A 25,934-nucleotide genomic window follows, 5' to 3' on the forward strand; every position below is an offset into this window, starting at 1 on the left:
AGCATTGCAGACTGTCAAGCTGGGGACCGTTGCCACACCAAAGAACATTTGGAAAGACCATCACCTGCGAATAGCTGTAGGGCTGGCCATGTGTCCTCCTAGTCTGTGCTTCTAGAATGATTAGAAAGAAAAAGGGATGTCACTTCATATTGGCTGCTTTTTGCTGCTTTTGGAAAACCATGACAAGAAATAGAGAGTCTTAGCAAGAACTGGCCACCTCTCAGATCACAGGATTGGATGAGCCAAAGGGTTTCTGCCTCCCAGGCAGTAACAGCGGGGCTCTTGCCATCTTCCCAAGGCTATTGATTCAGTGAACCTCAAGTAGCATCTGTCTCCTGAGAGTGACAAAGGCGTGGTAGTTCAAGGAATTAAACAGACTCAGGACTCAGCTAGCAAAGAGCAAAGAGCACCCGCTGTGTTCCCGGCAGTGGATGGACCAGAAGCAGCGGGGCCAGAGTTCTGCTCAGGTTTTTCAAGGATCTATGTTGCTATAGAAACAGAATCCAGAGCAGGACTTGAATCCTGGCCTCTCTGGTTTCCGGGTTCATTTAAAACCCCGGGCGTTCTCCAGGCTGGAGTGTAGACTCCAGGGCTAGGGATTTGTTCATTTCTCCTGCATCCTCATCCCATGACAGAGCATCTCGAGCAGAATAGATGCTCTGTAAGCAGGTGTTGGGGGAATAAAAAAAAAATAATAACAATAGAAAGCAATGTGAAGGCAACATTTAAGATTGGGAGGTTTAGGACAGGGGGCATATGTGGCTCCTGGACCTCCCACCCCTCCAGTCATTTAATAAAACCCGGCTTCCTGCTGATGAGGGCCCCCAAGGCTCCCTTCATGTCGCTGTTGCACAGGCTGTAGATGAAGGAGTTCAGCATGGGGGTGACCACGCTGTACATCACTGCAGCGGCCGTGTCCTTCTGGGCCGTGTGGGAGGACATGGGGCTGAAGTAAACCCCAATGAGTGTCCCGTAGAACAGGGTCACCACAGACAGATGCGAGCCACAGGTGGAGAAGGCCTTGCGTTTTCCGCCTGCGGACGGGACCCTCAGCACGGCCGCTGCGATGCGCGTGTAGGAGACCAGGATGCCCGCGAAGGGCACGATGATGGGCAGGGCGCCCACCGTGTCCACCAGCACCTGGTTGAGGAAGGTGTCGGAGCAGGCCAGCTTCAGCAGGGGGCTGAGATCGCAGAAGAAGTGGGGGACCTGGTTGTGGGTGCAGAAAGAGAGGCGGGTCAGGAGGACCGTGTGGGTCAGGGCGTTCCCGAAGGCGGCTGTCCAAGACATGGCCACCAGGAGGCCGCAGAGCCGGGGGGTGACGGTCGTGGCGTAATGCAGAGGGTGACAGATGGCCGCGTAGCGGTCATAGGCCATGGCGGTCAGCAGGAAGCTGTCGATGCCGGCGAACCAGATGAAGAAGAACATCTGGGTCAGGCAGCCGGAGTAGGGGATCCCCCTGCGTCCTGACGCGTGGTTGGCCAGCATCTTGGGGATGGTGGTGGAGGTGAAGCAGACGTCCACGGAGGCCAGGTTGGCCAGGAAGAAGTACATGGGCGTGTGCAGCCGGGGGTCGGCGACGATGGCCAGGATGATGAGCAGGTTCCCCAGCCCCGTGACCAGGTACATGGACAGGAAGGCGATGAACAGGAGCCGCCGCTGCCTGGGGTCCTCCGAGAGGCCCAGGAGCAGGAACTCGGGGACCCAGGTGAGGTTGGCTCCTTCCATGACGCCCCTGGACGATCAGCAAGGGAGGGGAGCTGTCCGTGGTGCCGACCCGGGTCAGCCCCCTGTCCCCCAGGTGTCCCCCAGGTCCCGCCCTCTGGTGGGTGCAGATATTCAACAGATCCCTCCGCCACCCCCGCAGCAGATCCCCCTCCCCCGCCCGCCGGCTCCATCCTCAGCAGAAAACACCGGGTGGACACTGTTCATCCCAGCGCCCGCTCACGGGATGTCGCCTACAGCTTGGGGGACAACTCCATGCCACTGACCATTTCTTACGGCCACCGCCTCCCCCTCTGTGCGCAAGGCTCCATCTGGCCGCAGGGGCAGGCTGAGCCTGTGTCCACCCTAAAGTGGAAGTCCTGGGACCAGACACCCCCAGGAGTGTCACTCCGCTGATGAGGGACAGGGCTCATGGTTGAATCCCGTTTCCTCTTTTCTGAGGGTTCGAGGTAGAACACGGGTCGGCGGCGGGATCACCCCCCTCCTGCCCCAGGGGAGCCTCCTGCGCCCCACCCACGTGTGGGCCCGAGTTCCGCTGCTGGAGGAGACCCTTGAAGCTGTAATGAGGGGGAGGGGCTTATTAGCTCAAGGTGCCAGCACTGCTTGGCTCTGGGGGGGACCTCATGGGAGATGGCACCTCATGGTGGGAGCACTGTGAGGGGGCGACCCCATGGGGACACAGAGAGTCCCCAGTGGAGGGTGGCCGGCCAGGGCCCAGTGAGAACTCCCCTCCTCCCCTCCAAGGTCAGCACCCTAAGGTGGCCCCACCTCTAAAGGCTCCGCCCCTCCGACATCTCCACACTGGGGGCCTGGCTGCCCCCCATGAACCTTTAGGGGACACTCAACCATGTCCAAACCACAGCCCCCTTCCTCCCATTCTTCCCCTGGGTACTCACTGGGCCTTCGGGGCGTGTCCATGAAATGAGCTACTCACCCTCAGACCCGACTCCGAACCCGCCTTGGGCAGTCCTCCGGCCAGGGCACAGAGGGCGAGACTCCCCGGTCTCGGAAAGAATCCCTTTCTTAGCGCTGGCAGCTACCCCTCCCTCTGCTGCCCGGGACCTCGACCCTCCTCAAATACATGGCCCATCAAGGGCCACCAGATAGCCTGTCGCGGATCCAGGATTGATAGCCGGCCAGCGGGCACCAGGACAGTCATCCTGTGGCTAATCCAGAAGTATTCATCACGGGCTGATGAAGACCATCGTAGGACCTCAGAGGACAGGGAGAACCTCACAGTAAAAACCAAGAGGTAGACCCCCCATTCCAGGCTGCAGCTGTGGAGTGGTGCCCTGGTCTTGGCCAAGTGGGCACCTGGAAAGAGCCACCTTGGCCCGAGTCGGTGGCTGTGTTTGTGAAATCCTCTGCACACCAGGGAAGGTACCCGTTTATCATGATCCTTAAATTTCAAGGTCGGTTTTGGTGTTGAAAAGTTAAGATTTACTTTGGTTTTTGTTGTTTTGTTTTGCAATTTTTTTGTATAAGTCAAAAGTATGTGACATTTTTTTTTTTTTTTTTGGTACTGGGGATTTAACCCAGGGGCAATTTACCACTGAGCTACATACATCCCCAGTCCTTATTTCGATTAGTTGTTGATGGACCTTTATTTTATGTATTTACATGTGGTGCTGAGGATCAAACCCAGGGCCTCACACATGCTAGGCGAGCGAGCGCTCTACCGCTGAGCCCCAACCCCAGTCCCTGCTGGGATTAATCTTTAAAAATCTTTTAAGGGGCTGGGGTTGGGGCTCAGCGGTAGAGTGCTCACCTAGCATGTGTGAGGCCCTGGGTTCGATCCTCAGCACCACATAAAAATAAATAAAGGTATTGTGTCCATCTATGGCTAAATTTTTAAAAAATCTTTAAAAAAATTTTTAAAAACAGACAGGCATGATGGTGCATGCTAGTTATCCCAGCAGCTCAGGAGACTGAGACAGGAGGATCGCAAGTTCAAAGCCAGCCTCAGCAACTTAGCAAGGCCCTAAGCAACTTAACAAGACCCTGTCTAAATAAATAAATAAATAAAAGACCCCTGTAATTGACACTTAATGATCATTCATATTTCGGGGTCCAATGCGATCGACCAGTACATGAATACGATGCTTGATGATTGGCTGTAAGAGCCGGTGACTCCAGCCTGGACTCCATCCCGGGGACGTCAGCTCCATCCCTCTGGGTGGTTCACACCCCCAAATCTTGGAGTCACCGCCCACTGCCTTGCTCTGCACCCACCCCAGAGCCTTTGACAGAACCTGTCGGCTGCGCCCTCCACCCCTCACCCGGCACCTGAGCAGTCTCACACTCTCCCTCCCACTGCGCCATGTCCTCTCCACTGGGATCTGGGAGTGTCACCTAACTGGTTTGTCCTCTTCCACTCCTGCCCCATGGTCTCGTGTCCACATGACCCTCAGGGAAACCCTTCTGGAACGTCCATCTGTTTCCTCAGCCCGTGGTCTAGAGCCACCGTTGGGGAAAACCCACAGCCGCTCAGTTGCCTGCAGGCCCTGTTGGCCGCCCCGCCCCGTCACCTCTGGGTGCCTCCTCTCCCTCCTGCTGGTTTGGGTGCCTTGGTGCTCCTTGGACCCGGGCCTGCTCCTGCCTCAGGGCTTTGCACCCCCCTTCTCTCTGCTTAGATTATCCCTCCCCCCACTGACTCTTCTTTCTCTCCCTGGCCTCCACGATAAAATCCCCATCGAGCAGGTGGAAGAACTTTCACAGCACTAAGTCAGATCTGGTCCTCCACAAATTCTGTCCCCATGCAGCTAGAACCTGCACCTTCCGCCCCCGGCTGACCTCCCCCATTTCAAGTCAGGCCCCTGCCCCCCAGCCACAGGGGTCTCTTGGTCCAAGAATGGTCCTGCCTCAGGACCCTGACACCTGCTCGGGACAGCTCTTCCCTGAGGACTTCTCTCCTGTCTTTAAGGTCGACTCCAAGTGCCTCCTTTGCCTGTAGCTCAGCCATGGCTGCCCGACCTTCCCTTGTCTTATGAGTTGTGTGTCTGGACTGGAGAGGGGTCTCCCTGGACCGGCCACCTGCTGCCATCTCCCTCCCCCCTTGGACAGGAAGTCTACACATCCTGGTTCCTGTGTCCACTACTCAGGGAACATCTTCAGGGAACAGGAATTCTGAGACGATGGCCAAGACCTGGCTCCCCACCCACTTCTCCTGTGACTTAAGTCCCCTCCACGGGCTCATGTGCCCCCTCCAGTGTGAAAGCTACGCAAATACAACGCTGTGCTGACCAGGAGACGAGGACCAGGGGAGGTCGGCACGTGTCCAGCACAGACGCGATTTCTTTTTCTTTCTTTTTTTGTGGAGGGTACCAGGATGAACCCAGGGGCGCTTAATCACTGAACCACCTCCCCAGCCCTTTTTTATATTTTTTTTATCTAGAGACAGGGCCTCGCTGAGTTGCTTAGTGCCTCGCTGAGTTGCTGAGGCTGGCTTTGAACTCGAGACCCTCCTGCCTCAGCCTCCTGAGCTGCTGGGATTCCAGGTGTGCCCCACCGCGCCCGGCCAGGCGTAATTTTTAAAAATACTTTTGATCCATGGGTGACCGAATCCACGGACGTGGGACCCAGGGATGTGGAGGGCCGCTGTGGCATTCATGGGCACATTCTACAGTGTCAAGAAATAATGGAGATCAGATGATCCAGGATGTTGATTATGTCTGAAAGACACAGATGGAGATGGTAGATACAGAAAGATGAGTAGGTGATGGATCAGTGGATTCATAGGAAGACAGGTTATAGAAGATCGATAAAAAGATAGATGGCTAATCAGTGGATAGGCAGAAAGGTAGACAGAGACAGCAGAGATGGCCGACGCGGGGTGCGAAACTATCATCCCAGAGGCTGGGGAGGCCGAGGCAGGAGGATCGTGAGTTCAAAGCCAGCCTCAGCAACAGCGAGGCCCTAAGCAGCTCAGTGAGACCCTGTCTCTAAATAAAATACAGAAAGGGCTGGGGATGGGGCTCAGTGGTCGAGGGCCCCTGAGTTCAATCCCCAGTAACGAACCCTCCCCAAAAAGGTACCAGAGAAGATAGATCTGCAGAGGACAGAGAGGCCGGGAAGACAGGCGGCGATCAAGAGAAACGGTGGTGAGGGATGGATGGATGGATGGACGCCGGGTAGGGAGGGAGAAAGGGAGGGTGAGGACCACAGCGGAGGTTCATGGGGGGTGAGAGTGGGTGGGGGCCTTCTTTCTACCCGAGACAGTCCCCTTCCTCACGTGGTGATGACCGGGAGCCAGGCCCCCTGGGTTTTGTGGGCTCATTTCAGCTGTGGGGGACAGACGCCTTCACTTGACCTGACGTGGCGCTGAGGATGGCGCCCAAGGCCTCCCGAGTTAGGCGGGCGCTCCCTCTGAGCCCAGCCCCGGCCCCCGGCTTGGACCTCCCGCTGTCCCTTTTCAATGCCTGAGGACACACGGGTGCGCACACCGCGGTCCCCCACTTCAAGGGCGGTGGGTGGTGGTGGGTGACTTACTCTCCAGTCCACCCTCCCCAGTGGCCACCGCCCGGGTGAAAGTCCTGCCTCTCTTTTGCTTAAAATCTTGCACTGGCTCCCGGGTCCCTGCGGTAGAGGGCTGAGGTTCACGATGCTCTTCTTGGACACCCGGCACCGGGGCCAGGACTTCAACAAGCTCCACCACCAGACCCTCCCAGGTAGGGAATCCCCTCCTCATACAGAATGAGGAAGTTCAAAGAGAATAATCAACCACTCAGGGTTTTATAGTCTCATTCCAAAGCTCTTAAAATCGCCACGCAGAACTCAGAGGGGGAGCCTCTCAGCAGGACTTCCCGAGTCGTTCTACTCTCCCTACACAGACAAGTGAGCCCAGAGAGGCAAAGCCACTTCCCCAAGGTCACACAGTCGGCTTGGCTGCAGACTCCACTGCACGCTGCTTGCTGAGGCCCCTCTCCTTCCGCTGCCTGGCCCTCTCTGTCCCCACTCACCTGTGGGAGGTGTCGCTCCGGCTTTGGAGACGTGGCAGGAGGGGAGCCAGCCCTGCCTGGAAGATGTCCTGAGCCGGGTGTGACACAGGAGGCAGACCTCGGCCGCCGCTGGGGAGCGCAGGACCTGGCAGAGCACACGGCCCCCTCCATCTCACCCCTGGGCTCGGTCCCTGGTGTCTCATTAGGACACCTGCTAATTGTCTGCTCTGTGCGCTGTCCCCGCTGGGCCGCCTCTTAGGGAAGGAGGGCCCCCTGGCCCATCCGGACTTTTCCCTCCACACCGGCTGAGCAGGGCGGCGGGGCGCTGGGCCTCTCTGGGGGACCTCCCTGCAGAGCACAGGTTCCGGGTGTTCCCTCAGCGCCCGGCACCTGGCCAAGCCCTGGGGCACATCTCTGGCTGTCCACGGCCGGAAGCAACAACTTCTTAACATTTATCTCTTTGTTATTGATTTAAAATTTTTTTAAAAATTATTTTATTAACTTATTGTTATTGGTGCTGAGAGTGGAACCAGGGCCTCACACATGCCAGGCCAGCGCTCGGCCCCTGGGCCCCGTCCCCAGCCCTGTTTTGTATTTAGAGACAGGGTCTCGCTGAGTTGCTGAGCGCCTCACTGATGCTGAGGCTGGCTTTGAACTCATGATCCTCCTTTCTCAGCCTCCTGAGCTGCTGGGATCACAGGCGTGCACCACCGCACCCAGCCTCTATAACTATTTTTTATCCTTCATTCTATTCCAGAAAAAGCTTTCTCAAGCCTCAGGGCCTTTGCACATATGGTCCGTCCATTTGGAACACCCCTATCCCTTCTGACAGATGAGCCCAAGCCCCGCTGCGGGTGTATTCCTGCCACCGTTCTGCACCTGCAGGACCCCTGCTCTGGCGCATTCTGACATTCTGTCACCCCCAGCCTGGGGTTTCTCCAGGGCAGGGCCTGGGGCTGAGCTTCCTCTGTGTCCCCCAAAGCCCCCCAGCAGGGCCCTGGAAGGCTCTTTTGGCAACGGGCTCTTGCCCACTCGGGTGGACAGTGCTGTGGCTTGGGTGCGGTCTGTCTCCTCCGGACTCAGGTGGGAACGCGATGCCCTCGTCAGGCGCTAAGAGGTGCCCGGGGACTCTGAGAAGCCATTAGGGCTCTGCCTTCTCGGATGGATCAACCCCTCTGTGACCGATGGGGTAGGGTCCTCTTGAAGGGGGGCTGCTGTAAAGGGCGGTCTGCGAGGCCTCTGGTCTCCCTGTCCCCCCATGTGTGACGCCCTGAGCCACCAGATTTGGCCCTTTGACCGAGGACCAGCGCCATGAGCCCAGGGAAGCCTCTTTCCTTTGTAATTGACCCAGCGCGGGGCGTTGTGTCATCAGTAACAGAAAACAGACTGAGACGGGCGCGAAGTCCCCGGGAGGGCCACGCTGTCGTTCCCATGTGCCCTTCGGTCCTGGGTCCTGCCCCTCACCCGCACGACTAGGCTGTGGTCACCATGTGACCGAGGCGGCCAGAGATCGGGAAGTGGGTCCCCTTAGGGTCAGGGAAGGCTCCTCCCGGAGAGGTGACGTTGGCCTGAGAAACGGTTGGTGAACAGGGGGGAGTTGGCCAAAGTGTGGGGGGAGGGTGACGGGCCTCCCTGAGGGAGGGGTGGAGGCCCAGCCTGGGCTCCCAGCCTGGTGGGGGTGGGCCCTGCCCCGCCTCCCAGCAAACACACTATCAGGAGCTGAGTGAAATGATTTCTAACTTTGTTAAAAATAGAAGGTAGAAGCCAGGCGTGGTGCACATTCCTGTAATCCCAGCAACTGGGGAGGCCGAGGCAGGAGGATCTCAAGTCTGAGGCCAACCTGGGCAACTTAGCCAGCCCCTGTCTTGGGGGGAAAAAAACTGGGGTGGGGGACTGGAGACGGAGTTCAGTGGTAAAGTGCCCTTTGGGTTTGATCCCCCAGATCAGTCAATCAAAGTAGAGAGGATCGTTGTATTTTTGATTTCGAAATTATTTAGGTGTCATGAAAACTCGTTTACTTACGGCGCCTTTTACAGGACCTGCTGCAGAGACCAGGGTCACTTTTCAGTGTCACTGCCTTGGGGCGATTTCTGTGAATTTAGTCAAGCTAATGAAGAGTTGGTACCTTCCTCAGGCCGAGTAGACATTCCATTCCATTTATTGATCATGATCTTGGAGCTATGCTTTGATGCTTTGAAAATGTGTGGTTTAAAACTTTTCCCCGTGTGTCCTGAACGTTTTCTGGGACTTCTGAGAGCCCCCAGGAGCCACCCTGGGGCTCGGGGTGTGCTGTAGGCAGAGGGCGATTTTGCAGCCTGGAGAAACGAGCGTGCGGCTCACGGAGCACTGGCGCCCCCTAGCGCCTTCCCTGGGAAACGCGCCCTGTGAGGGTTGAGGACCAACTTCAGTTTGGGGCTGCAGAAGTCCACCTCTGTTGGTCGTCCAGCTCCAACTAGAAGGCGGTGTCCTTTACCTGTCACAACCTTCCCTTCCCACCTGCCTCCCCTTGCCATTCCCTCTGCAATCTTTTATTTCTTTTCTTTTCCTATTTTTTGGGGGGCTGCTGGGGATGGAACCCAGGGTCTTGCGCATGCTATGCAAGTTCTCTGCCACGGAGCTACATTCCCCGGTCGCATTTAATTCATTTCTAGACCATCCTAAGGTTTGATGGATATACACTAAAAGCACATATTTAGCATGCACGTTTGATAGGTTTTGACATACTCTCAGAAAACACCTTGATGATGTCACTATCACTTTGATTTTTTTAAGTTGTGAAATATTTCAAACTGGGAGAAGAGTTTCAAGGTACAAATAACTCCTCTCAGGCTCTTCAGTTGCCACCGCCCCCCCTATTTATTTTCTTGCTCCATCTCTATATACAATAGATTTCTTTTTCCTGAGCCATTGGAGGGGAGGATGCAGGGTGACAGCTGGATGAGTCAGCTCAGGTGGCCTGTCTCAGTCCCCTTGTGCTGCTATAACAAAACACCAGAGACTGGGCAATTTATAAAGAACAGAAATTTGTTTCTCTTTTGTTGGGAGCCATTCTCACACGTGATCGGGTGCCTCCCGTTGAGGGTCTGAGGCACTTTGGCATAAGTCGAAGTTTTTCCTGGCCCTCTCCTGATGAGAGAGCCCATCCGTGTGGGGGTGTGCCTGACCACTGACCCCGGGGACCCAATCGCTGACCCTGACCTTGGAGTGCAGCCCCCCCTCAACCTTCATTGGATGGAATTCTCCCCTGAATCTCTGGTTCCCTAATAAAAGGCTACTCCCCGGCGTGCTCGCTCTCTCTCTCCTGCTAGCCCTGAGTAATCCTTGCTGCCCTGCTGGGCGGCTAGAGGAGCGAACCAGAGAGGGGAGCCGTCTTGGACCTAGCAATAGAATTAAGGTAATTGAGTCTTGTGTTTTTATTTCGATCTCGTCTAACTAACTTTATGCCTAGAACCTCATTAATGAAACCACTGCGCAGGCCGCGTGGTAGACTCTTTCTCACAGTTCTGGAGGCTGGGGAGTCCCAGTTCAGGGTGCCATCGGGTCAATGCCATCTGGCAGTGTCCTTACATGGCAAAAGAAAATTTTCTTTGAAACAGGTCTCCATGTTGCCCCAGGCTGGTCTCAAACTTGTGGACTCCAGTGATCCTCCTGCCTCCACCTCCTGCGCTGCTGGGAGGAGGAACACGTGTCATCCCTTCGCAGAGGAGCAGAAGAGTGTGCACCCATCATCACCAGCCCCTTTCATAACCGTCCTAATCCACTCATAAAGACAGAGCCCCCATGACTTAGTCGCCTCCCCAGAGCAAGGGTCAAGTCTCAACATGCGCCACCCCACGGCGCTGCCAGGACAAAGCACCACAGACCAGGTGGCTTCAGCTACAGAAATGTATTGTCTTGGAATCTGGAGCCTCGGAGTCCAAAACCAAGGTGTGGGCAGGGCAGGCGTCTGGCAAGGGCTCTCTCGGGCTTGTGGGAGGCTGGCTGCCTTCTTGCTGTGTCCTCCCTTGGCCCTTCCCCAGTTTCTGTCTGTCCTTCTCTTCTGAGCACACCAGTCCTACTGGTTTGGGTTCCTCCTTCAAGACCCAAGTTACGTATCTCCGTAAAGGTCCTGTCTCTCAAGACTGTCACATCGGATCTTAAGGCCTCAATTTGTAAATTTTGCAGAAACACAAATGAGGCCATAGCAATGTCCCTCTGCCCCAAATACTCATCGACTGGGTATTGAAGACGGGCATTTTCTTATTTATTGATTTATTGATAGACACTGGGGATTGAACCCAGGGGCACTACCATTGAGCTACAACCCCATTTCTCCTTTCTTCTGAGACAAGTTCTCACTACGTTGCCCAGGCTGGCCTCAAACTCGAAATCCTCCTGCCTCAGCCTCCTGAATCCAAGGGCATTCTCTTACATAACTGCAGTAAATTTATCAAAGTCAAGAAGTTCAGCAGGACACTGTGTTATTGTCGAATGTGGAGTACGGATCAAACATCTGTGAGTATTGAAAATGTCCATAATTCACAGCAGGCTTCCCCGCCTCTGGTCTAAGACCCACACCAGGATCAGGTAGATCTAATTGCCACGTCTCTTGTTCACCTGAACCAGTTCCTAGGCTTCCCTTGGTCATCACATGGAATATTTTTAAATTAAATTAATTAAATTTTTAAATTTGAAACTGATGGCACAGTCCCTGGGAACATCCAGGCTGAACCCGTGTTCGGGGTTGAACATCGACAGGGCTGGAGAATCCAGGCCAGCTGTGGCATGGGACGTCCCTCACTGTGGCTGACCATCAGACACTTCCTCATCCCAGATCGAATTGCCTCGTATTTCAGGGACCACAGAAGAGGCATCGTGTCCTCCTGGGCACTCTCCCTGCCTCCCTGGACCCGGAGTCTCCTGCTCAGACACCTCTGGGGAGACCCAGGAATCGGGGGACAGGATGCATGAGGAAGAGCCGGCGAACATTGTTTGGGAAAGTGCTTTTGGGGACAGAGGGCACTGGGACTAGAGAGAACTGCTTCTTTCTGGGGCCCGAGCAGGGACAGATTCTCATTCCGTTCTCACATCTCACTGTTTCTCTGATTAATGTCGTCTCGGCTGCCAGCTGATTTCCACTTCAGCGCTGTCTCTCGGTGGGGGCCTGGTGGGGGCCTCGTGCAGGGTGACAGGCGGGAGGAAGCCCGTTGACTGGAGCCACCGAGGGGTCCGTGGGTGGACGAATGGGTGAAGAGCAGATGGCACGCGCACAGCGGAACACTAGTCAGCCAGAAAAACAAGGAGAGCCTGTCCTTTGCAGCAGCAGGATAGACCTGGAGAACGTCGGTTAATGACAGAGCACATCAAGACAAGCACATGTCCCCGCTCAGGGTGAGGGCTGAGACGGTTGACCTCTAACTCTGGTAGAAGAGAGGGGACGAGGGAGTGGGGACAGATGACAGAGGTGCCCAAATACGGCTGGGCAGGAGGAGTAAGATCTAGATCTCCACAGCACAGGAGGGCGACTCGGTTTACAGCAAGGTGTCTAGATTTTAGGAAGAGCGAGAGGGGAGGAGCTGGTGGGCTCCTGACACCAAGAGATGACCACCGCTTAGGAGAGGGGAATGTCCCTCACCCTCGCCTGCTCCCAACACGTCGTGTATGTGTCCACACATGGGTGCAATCCTTATGTGTCCGTTACAGAGAAAGCAGGGACGAAGGTAGAAGCAGGGACAGATGACTGTGATCGTGTCTGGTGGCATCTCCAGCAGGAGACAGGAGTGACTGTGTGGAGGTGGCTGAGGCTGGGACGGCCACGGTGGCAGTGACAGAGAAAAGCGGGGTCTTGCGGCAGTGTGAGGGCAGACCAGCGTGGGCGGAGGAGTCCAGGTCCTGCTCTTGGCACTCCTGACCAGCAGGGAGTCAGGTGTCCCTGTGGACTTGGCCTGGTGGCCTGGGGACAGACTTCAGTGGTTTCTTGCTGAAGGAGCAAGAGCAGCCATTATGTCGCCCCACGCTGTCTCTAAGCTCTGGGAAATTTTATCTCCTTCCTGCAAAGTCTCTCTACTCTTAGCAGTCTGCCGCCTCGAGCTGGCCACTCTGTGACAGTGGCCGCGTCTTTGCTTGGCTGGGAAGGGATCAATCTCTGTGAAACATAAATCATTTAGACTTCTTTGCATCCATTCTCTTCGACAAATTTAAATCAAATGAGGACTTTTAGCTGGTGTGCTTGTCCATTAGAGCACAGGCTGCCCAGAAATCCTCACTGAAATAAGAAAGTGGTAACCATAGAGGACAATGGTGAATTATAGAGTTTTCCTCCAAAGAACAAATTATGGGAGGAGAGGTCACAGGAGAAACCTAAGTGCTGGTTCCTGTGCCATCCAGAGGCCTCCACCTTTGCCCAGGATGGAAGCCCAGAGCCCTCACTGCAGAAAGGCACACGAATGAGCCAGGCACAGTGGTGCCCGCCTGTAATACCTCGGCTCGGGAGGCTGAGGCAGGAGGATCTCGAATTCAAGGCCAGCCTCAGCAAGAGCAAGGCGCTGAGCCACTCAGAGAGACCCTGTCCCTAAATAAAATACAAAACAGGGCTGGGGAGGGGGCTCAGGGGTCGAGGGCCCCTGAGTTCCATCCCTGGTAGAAGAATGGGGTGTGTGGCGGACACTGACAGGTGGCTCCCTGCGTCCCTAACAGCACAGTACCACAGACCCGGTAAGTTAGAAGAGATTTATTTTGGCCCACGACCCCGAGGCTCAGGGTCAAGGGGCCACATCTGGCGATGGCCTTCTTTCTGGCAGCGTTCCAAGGCGGCACAGGGCAGGCAGCACCTGTGTGTGTGTGTCCTGTGTCTCTCCCTCTTCCTCCAGAGCCACAGGACCCATCAGGGGCTCCCTCCCAATGACCTTATCCATCCTCACCAGTCCCAAGGCCCCCCGGACCACCAGGGCTGGGGTCGGTCCCCGTCCTCTGAACACCGCATGATGGCACTTCAGCTCCCACAATAAAAAAGTCTTCTGTTCAAGACCAAAAAAAAAAAAAAAAAAAAACAAAAAAAACCACCCTCTTCCTCCTGTGAGTTATTGGGTGACGGTTTTTGCTTCCTATGACCCCCCCCGCCCCCCACAACTGAAGCCTGAGAGGGGAAGGGGCACGTCTTGACCCCGGGGCCTCAAACAGAGGACAGGCCTCAGCTACAGGGAGGGCCCCTAGGAGAAGAGGGACCACGAGGTCATCTCCGTGACCTGGAGCCGCCCCCCCCACGACCTTCACCAAGGCCAGGCGCACCTCCCTGTTCCTCAGGCTGCAGATGAGGGGGCTGAGGGTGGGGTGACGAGGCTGTAGAAGAGGGACACCACGCTGTCCCGGTGAGGCGCAGCAGGGCAGGCGCAGGGCCACACAGGTCTGGACGGAGGCCACCAGCACGCCCGAGAGCCAGGAGCAGGCAGACCTGTCGCCTCCTGAGCACGGCATCGTGCCGTGGGTGGCACACAGCCACGTAGCGGTCATCGGACCTGAGGGACAGCAGGACGCCCTCAGAGACGCCCATGAGCATCAGGAAGAACATCTGAGCGGCGCACCCCGCGGAGGAGATGGAGCTGTCTCCCCGCAGGAAGCCAGCCACCATCTTGGGGACGGTGACCAGCGGAAATCCAATGTCCAGCAGAGCCAGCTGGCTGAGCAGGAAGTACCTGGGCACGGGGAGCCTGGAGTCCGCGTGGATCAGCCAGAGCCGGGCGGTGTTGCCCAGGAGGCCCAGGGCGAACACGGTGACCACGAGGGACAGGAGGACCAGGTGTGGCCCCGTGTGGCTGAAGAGTCCCACCAGAAGGAAATCCCAGGTCACGGACTGATGGGATGCCCCCAGCCTCCAGGAGGCGTCATCCACCTGCAGAAAGAGCAGGGCATTTGACAAGGGGTCTGCGGGGAGGTGGGGGGCGGTTTTGTCTTTCAGGTCAACTGCGGTGGTTGGGTAGCGGCTTCCTGGAGGCTCACAGGAGAGGTATTGAGCAGAAGGAGAAGGGCTACCGGGGGGCTGGGGGCTGATCAAGGGGTACAGGCATTCCCTTGTGAGTAGGTCTGGAGCTTTAGTGCACAGCACGGGTGATGGCCGAGGAGTTGATCAAATTCACTGTGACAATCGTTACACAGTGTGTATGTGAGTCACAGCATGAAGCTGCACACCTAGAAGATCTGCAAGCCCTTCCTTCCTTCCTTCCTTCCTTCCTTCCTTCCTTCCTTCCTTCCTTCCTTCCTTCCTTCCTTCTGCACCCAGGGGTGCTTTACCATTGAGCCACGTCCCCAGCCCTTTTTATATTTTATTTAGAGACAGGGTCTTGCTAAGTTGCTTACGGCCTCACTAAGTTGCCCAGGCTGGCCTCAAACTTGCCATCCTCTTGCCTCACCCTCCTGGGTCTCTGGGATTACAGGTGTGTGCCCCTGCACCCAGCAAGCTTTTTCTTTTGCTCCCTAAATATATTTTTTAAAAAAAATAATAAAATCTAAAATGGCATGTGAGCTTCGTGGTTGAAGCCATATCTGATTTATTCGCTCCTCGAATGATGCAGGGACTGGAAATGTGAAGGCCCTCTAGCGCTGCCCTCAAGGACTCAGAGTTTGGTGGAGGTGCCGGTGGGTGAGCAAGTCACCTCAGGACAGTGAGCAGAGAGGACGAGGCTTTGCCTGGTGGGGAGGGCTCAGGAAAGCTCCATGGGAGGGGAGATGATGGAGAGGCACAGAGTCGGGCTGGGTTTCTCCTGCTGCGCGCACAGCGCAGGTCACTGTGGACACACTCCGTGTGAACGGGGCAGCTGCGGACACCACTCGGGCATCGGCTCATCCACTTCTGTCCTGCTGTGTCCTCTCTGACAAGCAGAGGGCTCCGTCCCCAAGACTGTCCCCTCCGCTTCCACTGCCAACCCCAAGCCCCAGTTTCCTCTGTGCTTCTGAGCGACATCAGGGTTCCCACTGCCCCCTCCTGGGGTTCCCTTGATCTGCCTGAGCAGATCACAGCACCATGGGAACACCACGTCACCCGTTTCTTATAAAGGACATTTCAACGGATTCAAGTAAGCAGCCAGAGGAAGAGGGGGGTGCAGTCGGTGAGGTCCCCAGAACAAGCGCTTCTCTCTGCATGGAGTGGGGGCGCCCCGCCTGACTCCCGTGTTCAGCCTTCTGGAAGCTCTGGGAACCCTGTGTTTGGGGGGTTCTAAGGAAACGTCATTGACAGGTGCCACTGAAGCACAGGCAGACATGATGGGGACGAAAAGGACAGATGGAAAGCCAACCCAGCAGGGGGGACCCCGGGGGCCAGCTGTCCAGATGCTCCTCGCCCCTCCAGGGCCGCCTCTTCCTCCCGGGTGTGGGGCAGGGCCCTTCTGAATCTCGGGACGTTCAATCCAAGGAAACCTGAGAATTCTTTAGGACCAGCTCCCAGACAGACAGGGAGGGGGACCGGAGCCCTCTGACCTGCCTCGGAGAAGAGAAATCTAGTGTCATGGCAGCCGTGGGAGGGAGCTGTAGGTCAGGAGCCATGGACGGAAGAAAGCCCAAATACACCTGTGGGTAGTAGAACGTCCAGGGAGAACCTGAGTGTGCGATCGGTGCTGGGCAGGTGTGTGCGGATTGTCTCAGAGTTAGGGGACTACGCCCAGAGCTCAGAGCTCGATCCCAGCACCACCTCAGCCACCTCCTGGCCTAGGGCTGGGGCCAGTTCTCTGACCTTTGTGGGACTCCAGCTGGCCACCAGCCTGTGGGGACAAATGACCCTTCCTGACGGCAGCTGGGAATTAAGGGAACCCAGGAGCTCAGCGCTGCAGCCGCCATGGAGCAGGGACTTGGTGGCGACTGTGATTCACATCGTGAAGGGGACTCAAGGGGACTGAGGCTGGGTGCAGCTCACTGGCAGAGCCCTTGCCTGGTGTGTGCCAGGCCCTGGGTTCCATCGCCAGCATCCCCCAGCTCTGCAGAAAGGAGGAAAAGAAAGAGGAGGAAGAGGAGGAGGAGGAAGAGAAAGAGGAGGAGGAGGAGAGGAAGAGGAAGAGGAGGTTGAATGATTTTTAAATTCGTTCCTAGCCCATCGCACACTGTTGGGTGTGAAGAGCAGGGCATGCTCCTGGCACTGATTGATGGAGTGATTTCTTGTTGTCATGGCAACAAGTCACCCTGCTCAGCATCAGGGCCCAGGACAGTCCCCATCACAAAGAATAAACTGATCCCAAAGTCCACAGTCCTTCTGCTGACCATCTCTGACCTCGGGTGGAGTCTCTGGGACCGTCAGGGGTCCAGAGTCGCAGCAGCTCAGCAGAGAGCTCACTGCTTCCCATCCTGCGCAAGCCTGGAGGTTTTGCTGTGAAACTGCATTTTCAGCTCCATGTTCTAGGAAATGTTAATAAACGTCAGTTCCCGCTTACTCCCGGGAGAGTTCCGCTGGGTGCACATCTCTGCCTACAGGAGAGTCTTTAATCTTGTCCTTTGGGGCCAACTCATAGCCTGACTGTCCCCGAGGACCGTGTCAAAGGACATTCCAGTGGGTGACGGATCTGGTTCTGTCTTCACACGCGGACCCTCCGCCCTGTCTAAAGGGCAGGGCAGGGTGCTGCGTCCTGCCGCACACCAGGTGCCCGCTAAGGCCAGCAGGGCTGACGACTGTCCCCTGAAACACGTCTCGACCCTCACACTCACTGCCGACATCTGGGCTGGGTGATCTGTGCATTTTACAGGCATTTTCCTGCTTAATTCCCGGGAGTAGGGGTTACTATCTGCATTGTCGGGGTGAGAGGACAGAGATTCCATCCTGGATGTCCCCACCCCATCAAATTTGTGTCCACTTGGCACCTCAAATCTGACCTCGGGCTGGGGCTGGAGCTCAGTGGTGGAGCGCTAGCCTGGCCCGCGTGAGGCCCTGGGTTCCCTCCTCAGCACCAATAAACATAAATAAATAAAATAAGGGTATAGTGTCCATCTACAATTAAAAAAATTAAAAAAAAAATATATATATATATACATTTTTAAAAATCTGACTTTGTTAGGAAACAGTCTTTGAGCTGTGATTAGCTGGGATCTCAAGATGAATTCATCCTGAATTCTGGGGGTACCCTAAATCCAGTGACTTGTGTCCTCCCATGAAGAGGAGGGGACACAGAGAAAGAACAGGGACCTGTGTAAAGACAGAGTCAAAGATGGGGACCATGTGTGTGGCCAGGAACCCTTCGAGCCACCAGCATCTGGGAGAGCAGGGAGCACTGTCCCTGAGAGGCCCAGGAGGGAGCCCACCAGCTGGTGCCGTGACTTAGGACTTCCGCCTTCCAGAACAGTGACACAGGCCACTCCTGCTGTCCCAAGCCCCTGCCCCACTGTGGTGCTCTGCGGTGGCCCTGCCAGGACAATAACGCAGCAGCCGAGGTCACCTGGCCAGTGGTGGTGGAGTCCATCTCTAGACCACAGCCCCCATGGCTCCTGCTTGTCCCTTCACGTCACCACTTTCTGCCACCAGCTCTGTGACAGATCCTCCAGGACCCAAGTGCGTCCTTGGCTCTCCTGCCGGTCACCTGTACTTCCTGTCCTGGGGCAGAAGCCACCTCCCCAGTCTGGGGTGTCGCGGTGCCCTTGGCTGTCCCACCCTGGCGCTCCCGAGCACTTACCTGGCTCTGGCCTGGCGGGCCTTCGGGCTGCTGGCCGCGCTGACCCATCCACACCCTCGGCCTCTGTCTGGAGGCGATGCCCAGCGGGTGAGGCTGGTCTCCTGCAGGTCTCCAGCTCACGCTCCTGCCTCCGGGCGCTGGGCCTCCTGCCTTTGAAGACCGTCTGGGGTCTCCGCGGTGCCTTCTCAGTGACGGGTCCGTTTCCTTCCCTCAAACACTCCACCTGTGCTCCCCGGGCCTCATTTCTCCTTCCAGAGTTTTGGGGGCTCCCTTTATTCACGATGGATCTATAAACCAGCACGTTGTCCCCCATGAGCTCTGGGGCCTCCTGCCAGCGGCTCCCCCCACAGGACCCTGTCTCCTCCTGTTAGTCACGCCCACACATTTTCCCTTCAGGACATTTAAGGACAGGGACTCCCTCCTCCGCAGGCAGCCAGGCAGGGCAGGTCACAGGCAGCTTTGGGTCCAGGCTGAACCCTGGGGCTGACCTCCTGGTTCTAAATCAAATGGTTCCTCAGGATGAAGAGCAGCCGGGCTTCCTGAGGGGCCTCTGTCAGCCCACCCTGGTCATGTTTTCGGGCCCCTGGCCACCAAACACAGGGGACGCGGGCCACAGCAGCATTTCCATTTCTTTCAAATCCAGATGAAAAAAGTCGAAGCTGTCTATCCAGGTCGGAGTATAAATGTCTTTAAACAAATAGACATCCGTAAAATGTCACTGTAAGGAGTTTTACATTGGAGGACAAACAACAGTGAGACAGGTGACTCCTGTTGGGATCCACAGAGGCCAAAGTGACCCCCACCCCCCAGCCCGTGCATGCAAGTCACCCTGGAGCCTGGCCTCAGCCTCGTGGCTAGTTTTGTAATAAAAGAGAGCTATCTGACCGTCCCCCCTGGCCACACAACTCCAGATGAGTGACAAGCCCTCTGTAAGCATTTGCCAAATGAGTAAACTCTCTGAGGGGACATGGCTAAGGTGACAAGGGACTGGCGGGAACTTCCCTGTGACCGAGTCCAAGTCCCCTGTTCTGTGTCCCCTGTTCTGTCCGTGCAACCGACTTTGGCTCCTTGGTCCTGTCTCTCCAAGGTTCACTGTTCTTATCTCTGAAAACTGCTTCAGAGTGTCATTATTTTACTGTCCCCAAAAGGGGAGATGAAGCTGTCCCTGGTCTCAGCTCCGGACAACTGTCAGGAGCTCTGGTGTCCCCACGTAGCATTCTGGGAAAGTTCACCTTGAACTTCAGAAGCTCAACCTCCCGAGGGTCGCGGTGGGCAGGCTCTCAGCAGGGACCAGGCAGCAGCTGGGGTCAAGAGAGCCCCAGGGGAGGAGGACGCGCCCCTTCCCTCTGCCTCCCCATGTTGGCCAGAAACTCAGTTCTGATCACAAACCTGAACAAAAAGCCATCTGCTCCTTTCTGATCACACCTAGAGCCCGGCAGCCCGCCCTGGAGTCCCTGGCCCTCGCCCCCCCTTTGCGGGGTCCGAGGGAGACCCCGCTGCACCCCGTGCACCTGGTCTCCCCACCTCCCAGGGTGTCCTCAGGCTGAACCTCCTTGGAAACCAGCCCCTCTGACAAACGAACCCTTGGCCCACGGAGTCACCGGAAAACCTCTCTGAGGACAGAGACCCTGAGGGACAGGGTTTCGTAAAATCTCCTGAAGCTGCTCATTATCTCCATTTTCTTTTGTCAGAGAGAAAATTAAAAGCCCTGGGAGTTGGAGCCCCGAGGCTGGAATTATTCCTGGAAGTTGGTGGAAAGCCATTTTCAACTTTCAGAAATATCATTTCCTCCAGCTGCGGGTGAGGCTCGGTGGTACAGCCCTGGCTCGCACGCACCTCCCGCACAGGAATACAGGAAAAAAAATATGTGATTTCTGGTCTTCAGAGGATCTCTTCAGAAGGAAATAATGGAGCATGATGTTGGAGATTCAGCCAGGAACTAGCCAGCTTCTCTGGTCTCCTCCCTTAGAGTCATTCCCCTCTCTAGTCCATATTCTCTGTGGTGCTCTATGAACTCACAATCCCAAGAAAAAATAAATGCTGCAGGTACTGATGCTCATGGGGACCTTGGCAAAGACACTGGGAAAATGGGAAAGGCAATAGTGGGCATGTGGTAATGTGGCCAAAATCAGGTGACAAAATGGTATAGGCACCAGGGTATTGAACCAGGATGCAGAACTAACTGAGAGTCGTAAGTCATAAGAGTCCTAACATAAGAGTCGTAAGTCAGTGGAGGCAAGACCAGTGACCCCAAATAAGTCAGATAGGAGAATGAATAGCTGCTCATCCCTGCTAGAACCATTGCAAAAGATTTCCTGGTGAGTGGTGCACATACACAACGGAATATTACTCAGTCATAAAGAAGAATGAAATCATGGCATTTGCCAGTATATGGATGGAACTGGAAGCTATCATGCTAAGTGAATAAGCCAATTCCAAAAAAACAAAGGCCAACTGTTCTCTCTGATATGCAGATGCTGACTCACAACAGGCAGGGGTGGGGTGTGGGGGTAGAGTGGAGGTTCACCAGATTGGGACGGGGGAAATGAGGGGAAGGGAATGGGAAAGACAGTACAGTACAATGAATTGGATATAACTGTCCTATGTTTCTATGTTCACATATGAATACACGACCTTTGTAAATCCACATCAAGTGCAACCGCAAGAACGGGAAGTTAGCCAGGTGCTGTGGCACATGCCTGTCATCCCAGCAGCTCAGGAGGCTGAGGCAGGAGGATGGAGAGTTCAAAGCCTCAGCAGCTTAGTGAGGTCCTAAGCAACTCAGCAAGACCCTGTCTCTCAATAAAATATTAAAAAGGGCTGGAGGTGTGGCTCAGTGGTCAAGCACCCCTGGGTTCCATCCCCAGTTAGGAAGGAAGAAAGGGCTTGCAGATCTTCTGTCATGTACCACTAATAAGAGCAACAACAAAAGATTTCCTGGGCTGGGGCTCGGCGGCAGAGCACTTGCCTACCATGCATGAGGCCCTGGGTTCCATCCTCAGCACCACATATAAATTAATAAGATAAAGGTCCACTGACAACTAAAAAAAAAAAACAACAACGCCGTGTGTGTAAGTGACTGAACTGCTCCTTTCTGGGTGACAGATGGCATTTGGTGGAGGTGAAGAGATGCCCACGAAGGAGACTTAGGAGAAGATGAAGCCTGAGGTCGGAGGTGGAGGCTAGAGATGAGGAGAGGCAGGCCTCGCCCTGAGAACCAAGTTGACTTCAAAGACAGGAGTAGGCAGGGATCCCAGGCTGGCTTTCTGGGAGTCACAGAGGAATGATTCCCTCGTAACTGGTCCTGTGGCTTTGCTCTCGCCTCACCAGAGACTGCTGGGAGTCACATTCCATGGTAGACCCTAACCGGCCTCTTCTTACTGTAAAGATAATCCAAATTGCAATTCCTGAAGTGTGACCTGTGTTTACAGAGAGCAGACCCTAGTGCTCAAGGGGAGGCTGGAGAATGTGGAGATGCTCCCCAAAGTCCAAGTGTGAACTAGAGAGTCTCTCTCCTTTGAGATACCAAACCTTGGCAAGGTTCAGACAGGTGGGAGAGTGGGCAAACGGGAGAGAGATGAGATGACCCACGAGCAACTGGTTTCCTTGTGCCATGGTGTCCGCACAGGAACAGGTGAGAAGCAGGGATCCTCTGACGGGGTGGGTGGACTGTAGAAGTTGGATGAAATATAAAAACAAATTTGCAAAAAAGCAATAGCATCCAACAAGTCCATATTTCAATACTTGAAAGTGTTAATAAGATGTATGTACCCTGGGCCAAGCTGATGCATAAAAATGGAGACTGTGATGGTTTAGATGTGGTGTCCCCCAAAAGCTCATGCGTGAGGCAATACAAGAAGGTGCAGAGGAGAAGCGATTAGGTTGTGAGACTCTTAACCCAATCCCTGAGCTTCCTATGAAAGTCCTGTACCACTGAGCTATTCCCTGTGCACTGTTTCTTTTTCTTTTTTTTTTTTTAATTTTTTTTAATATTTATTTTTCCGTTCTCGGCAGACACAACATCTTTGTTGGTATGTGGTGCTGAGGATCGAACCCGGGCCGCACGCATGCCAGGCGAGCGCGCTACCGCTTGAGCCACATCCCCAGCCCTCTTTTTCTTTTTTTAAATGATACTTGGAAAAGTAGTTCAAATTCTAATATTAAAATGTAAAGCTCTGTAAATGTTTGTTTTCCTCTAGTGGGTTTATTTAGTATTTTAAAAATAAATAATATTTAATATTTTACAAAAGTGTTTTATATTTAATTACTTTTCCTATGAAACCTATGTTGGTATCCTTTTCTCTAAAGGGCTCATTATCCCAAAAGAATTTAATGAAATTTTTTTACGTGTCTTATGACTTTAAATACTAGTAGCTTCCCAATTAGCTAAATTTATTTACCCAGTTGGGTTTATTTCTGGATTATTTTTGGTTCCATTTATTTCTGAGGTCATAAATAAGCACCAAGAAGTCTTTGTAATTATATTTGATAAAATTGTTATTATATTTGATTAAAAATATATTTGATAAATTTGGTCTTGTCTCATGGCTTTAATAATTTCTTCTTGAGTCTTTAAGTTTTGCACTTGAACTCCATGATCAGGTGGGCTCATTTGAAGAAATGCTCTTGAAATATTGTTTGTTAGTTCTTGAGGTGGGTCTCATTGTTCTGCCCACAATTTGGGTTCAAGTGATCCTCCTGCCTCAGCCTCCTGAACAGTTGGGACTACGGCTGTACTACCTGGTAAACATGTTAATTCATTCATTTTCTTTTGAAACTCATGTGACAAGGGTGGAGTTAACCATGCTCCTCAATTCCTGACTGATCCCATCATTTTTCCACACATTACTTACTCATTCCCAATTCTCTTCTTCCAACTCTCCACCCAGATGATTCTAGAGAGCCTGATCCTTTAATTTGCAAAATTTGTTACTGGGGTGGATATATGTTAACAATCACAAATATGTTGTTGTTTCACAGTTTTCATGCTGAGTCTTACCTTTTTCAGAAATGGGAGCCATGATTCCCTGGTTAGCCACGGTTTAAGGACATTCAGCCAGCTGCACTGAACCATTGAGCGGTGTTTCCCTCTGCAATTCCCTAGTGCTGGGTACCCGGGCTGCTGTCTCTCTAGGGCAGGGAGCAGTCTCCATCTGCGCATGTCTCTGGGATCTAGAGCTGGGGGTGTCTGCAGGGTGGTAAACCCACTTCATCTTTCCTTGGCCACACACTGGCAGCCCACACCCTGACTCTCAGCAGAGGTCCCTCCACCCCCCACACCTCAGCTGACCCTAAACACTCCTGGCCTTGTTGATTCTTGCCTGAGATAGATGTGAAGTGTCATCTCATTGTTAAAACTTTCCATTTCTCTAATAAACCATGACTTGGGGCATCTCTTCTTCAATCTCTGGTGTTTATAAGTTTATTTGAATACATGAGATCCTCTGGGAAACCTCTGGGAATTCCTATGTTAACTCCCTTGTCTACTAGTCTCTCGGGTCGCCTGCCATTTCACTTGTTAATTCGCAGGAATTCCTTGGATAGTCAAAATATTGTTCGAGATCAATATGTTGATTGGAGACATTTTCACCGAATCATCTGAATGTGAATTTGGTCTATGATTGCGGGTTTTTTTGTCTTCCAGTTTATAATTTGGAGCTTTGATGAATTCCTGTTGCTAAGTCACAAAAATGCAATGTTATCTTCTTGGAACTTTATCAGGCTAGGAAGGGGCGAGGAGTAGAAAGAGTTGATAAGCAGGTACAAAGTCACAGTGAGAGGGAACAATCCAGTGTTCTCCTGCGACTACCCATTGCGGTTGACAACAGCAGGCCGTTTACTTCACAAGAGCTAGGAGAGAGGACTTTGAATAATTTCACTGCAAAGAAATGCTAAAGGTCAGCACCCATGGGTACGCTGATTAACTTTACAGTTTCACCTCTCACAGGGAGAGAGGCTTGCTCTCTGCACGCAGTGGACAAGGATTTGGTTCTTTGGGTTCACATTGTTACCGCTGTTGACCGGTGACGAGTTCTTGCTTCCCTGATGTTGAAGAATAACACCAAAGAAGCATGCCGAGGCAAGGTCAGAGTAGAGATTAGAAATTTATTAAAGGACAGAAGAAAAGACTTCTCCCGGAGGAAGAAGGGGACCCAGAAGGTGGAATCCGTGGAAGTGCAGTTGTCTCCCCTTTTTATAGTTCTTTCAGTGATGGAATGTAGGTTGGAAGGCCCGAGGGGTGGACACAGGTGGGCCAAAGAAGTGGTCTGAGCAGGAAGGACTTCATTATCACTCCTTTGTGATGGGCTATCTCCAAATCTGCTGGGGGCTATTCATTAATACTTCTTCCAGGTGGACTTTGGCCTAGGGCCTCTTCATTAACATTCCATGAGTTGTCCTGTTTTTCCTGAGTCATTCCCAGCATGGCCTCCATTTTAGATTTCACTCGGTATTAGACCTGATTTACCTAACTACACTGACTACCTAACTTTAAATCTGGCTTCAACATCACGGGGTCTGCGGAACCTCCTTCATCAGATGCTAAGTTTCACCTATTCTCGAGTCTGACTTGACACTCTGCTTAATGGGTCTGTTTTCCTATTCTTGCTGCAGTGCTGCAGTTTTACAATTTCTCATTTCATTACTATGCTATATATATATATATATATATATATATATATATATATATATATATATATATAAAACTTTTTGTTTATTTATTTTTCAGTTTTCAGTGGACACAATATTTTTATTTTATTTTGTGTGGTGCAGAGGATGGAACCCAGTGCCCCGTGCATGCCAGGCGAGCATGTTACTGCTTGAGCCATATCCCCAGCCCTCATTACTATGCTTTTGTAACAGGTTTCCCTATCTGCCACATTGAGTTCTCCATTTTTATTCTTCTACACACACACACACACACACACACACATATTTAAACTGAGGACTGAACCGAGGGGCACTTAACATTGAGCCATATTCCCAGCCCTTTTAGATTTTTATTTTGAGACAGGGTCTTGTTAAATTGCTTAGGGCTTAGGGCCTCTCTAAGTTGCTGAGGCTGGACTCAAACTTGGGATCCTCCTTTTCTCTTTTTTTTTTTTTTTTTTTTAATATTTATTTATTTATTAGTTATTGGCGGACACAACATCCTTGTTTGTATGTGGTGCTGGAGGATCCAACCCGGGCCGCACGCATACCAGGCGAGCGCGCTACCGCTTGAGCCACATCCCCAGCCCCCTCCTTTTCTCTTGAGATCCTCAGCCTCCCAAGCAGCTGGGATTAAAAGCACACACCACCATGCCCAGTAGTTACTTTTATATTAAATTAGTGCTTGACCAACTTGAACTCTTCCAATTAGAATTAGATGATCAATTCTTAAAAAAAAATTCGGGTAGATTTTTTATTGGATTGTATTGAATATATTGATTAATTTAGAAAAACATGATACTTTATAGTATTGTCATTCCACCCTAGAGTGTTGAGTGGATCTTATTTATTCAAATAAACTTATAAGCACTTATAAGCATAAGATATTCAGCTTTTGTTAGCTCATTATACATGTTTTAAAATTTTTCATGTAAATGTATCAGCACTTCTACACCCTTTGAATGTTGTGTTTTGCTGATAAATGCTTCTAAATATACCAGAT

General features: G+C 53.2%; 1 protein-coding gene across 1 annotated transcript; it reads right to left on the reverse strand.

Annotated features, from left to right (window-relative positions):
* Nucleotides 1–786: 786 nt before the first annotated feature.
* Nucleotides 787–1,728, reverse strand: LOC113183648 (olfactory receptor 1f45-like). Its single transcript, XM_026390018.2, has one exon. It carries the CDS (start codon nucleotides 1,726–1,728, stop codon nucleotides 787–789), a length of 942 nt encoding a protein of 313 aa, XP_026245803.2.
* Between the last annotated feature and the right edge of the window lie 24,206 nt (nucleotides 1,729–25,934).

This window comes from Urocitellus parryii, chromosome 3, assembly GCF_045843805.1.
Source record: "Urocitellus parryii isolate mUroPar1 chromosome 3, mUroPar1.hap1, whole genome shotgun sequence".
In the NCBI taxonomy this organism is placed as follows: Eukaryota; Metazoa; Chordata; class Mammalia; order Rodentia; family Sciuridae; genus Urocitellus; species Urocitellus parryii.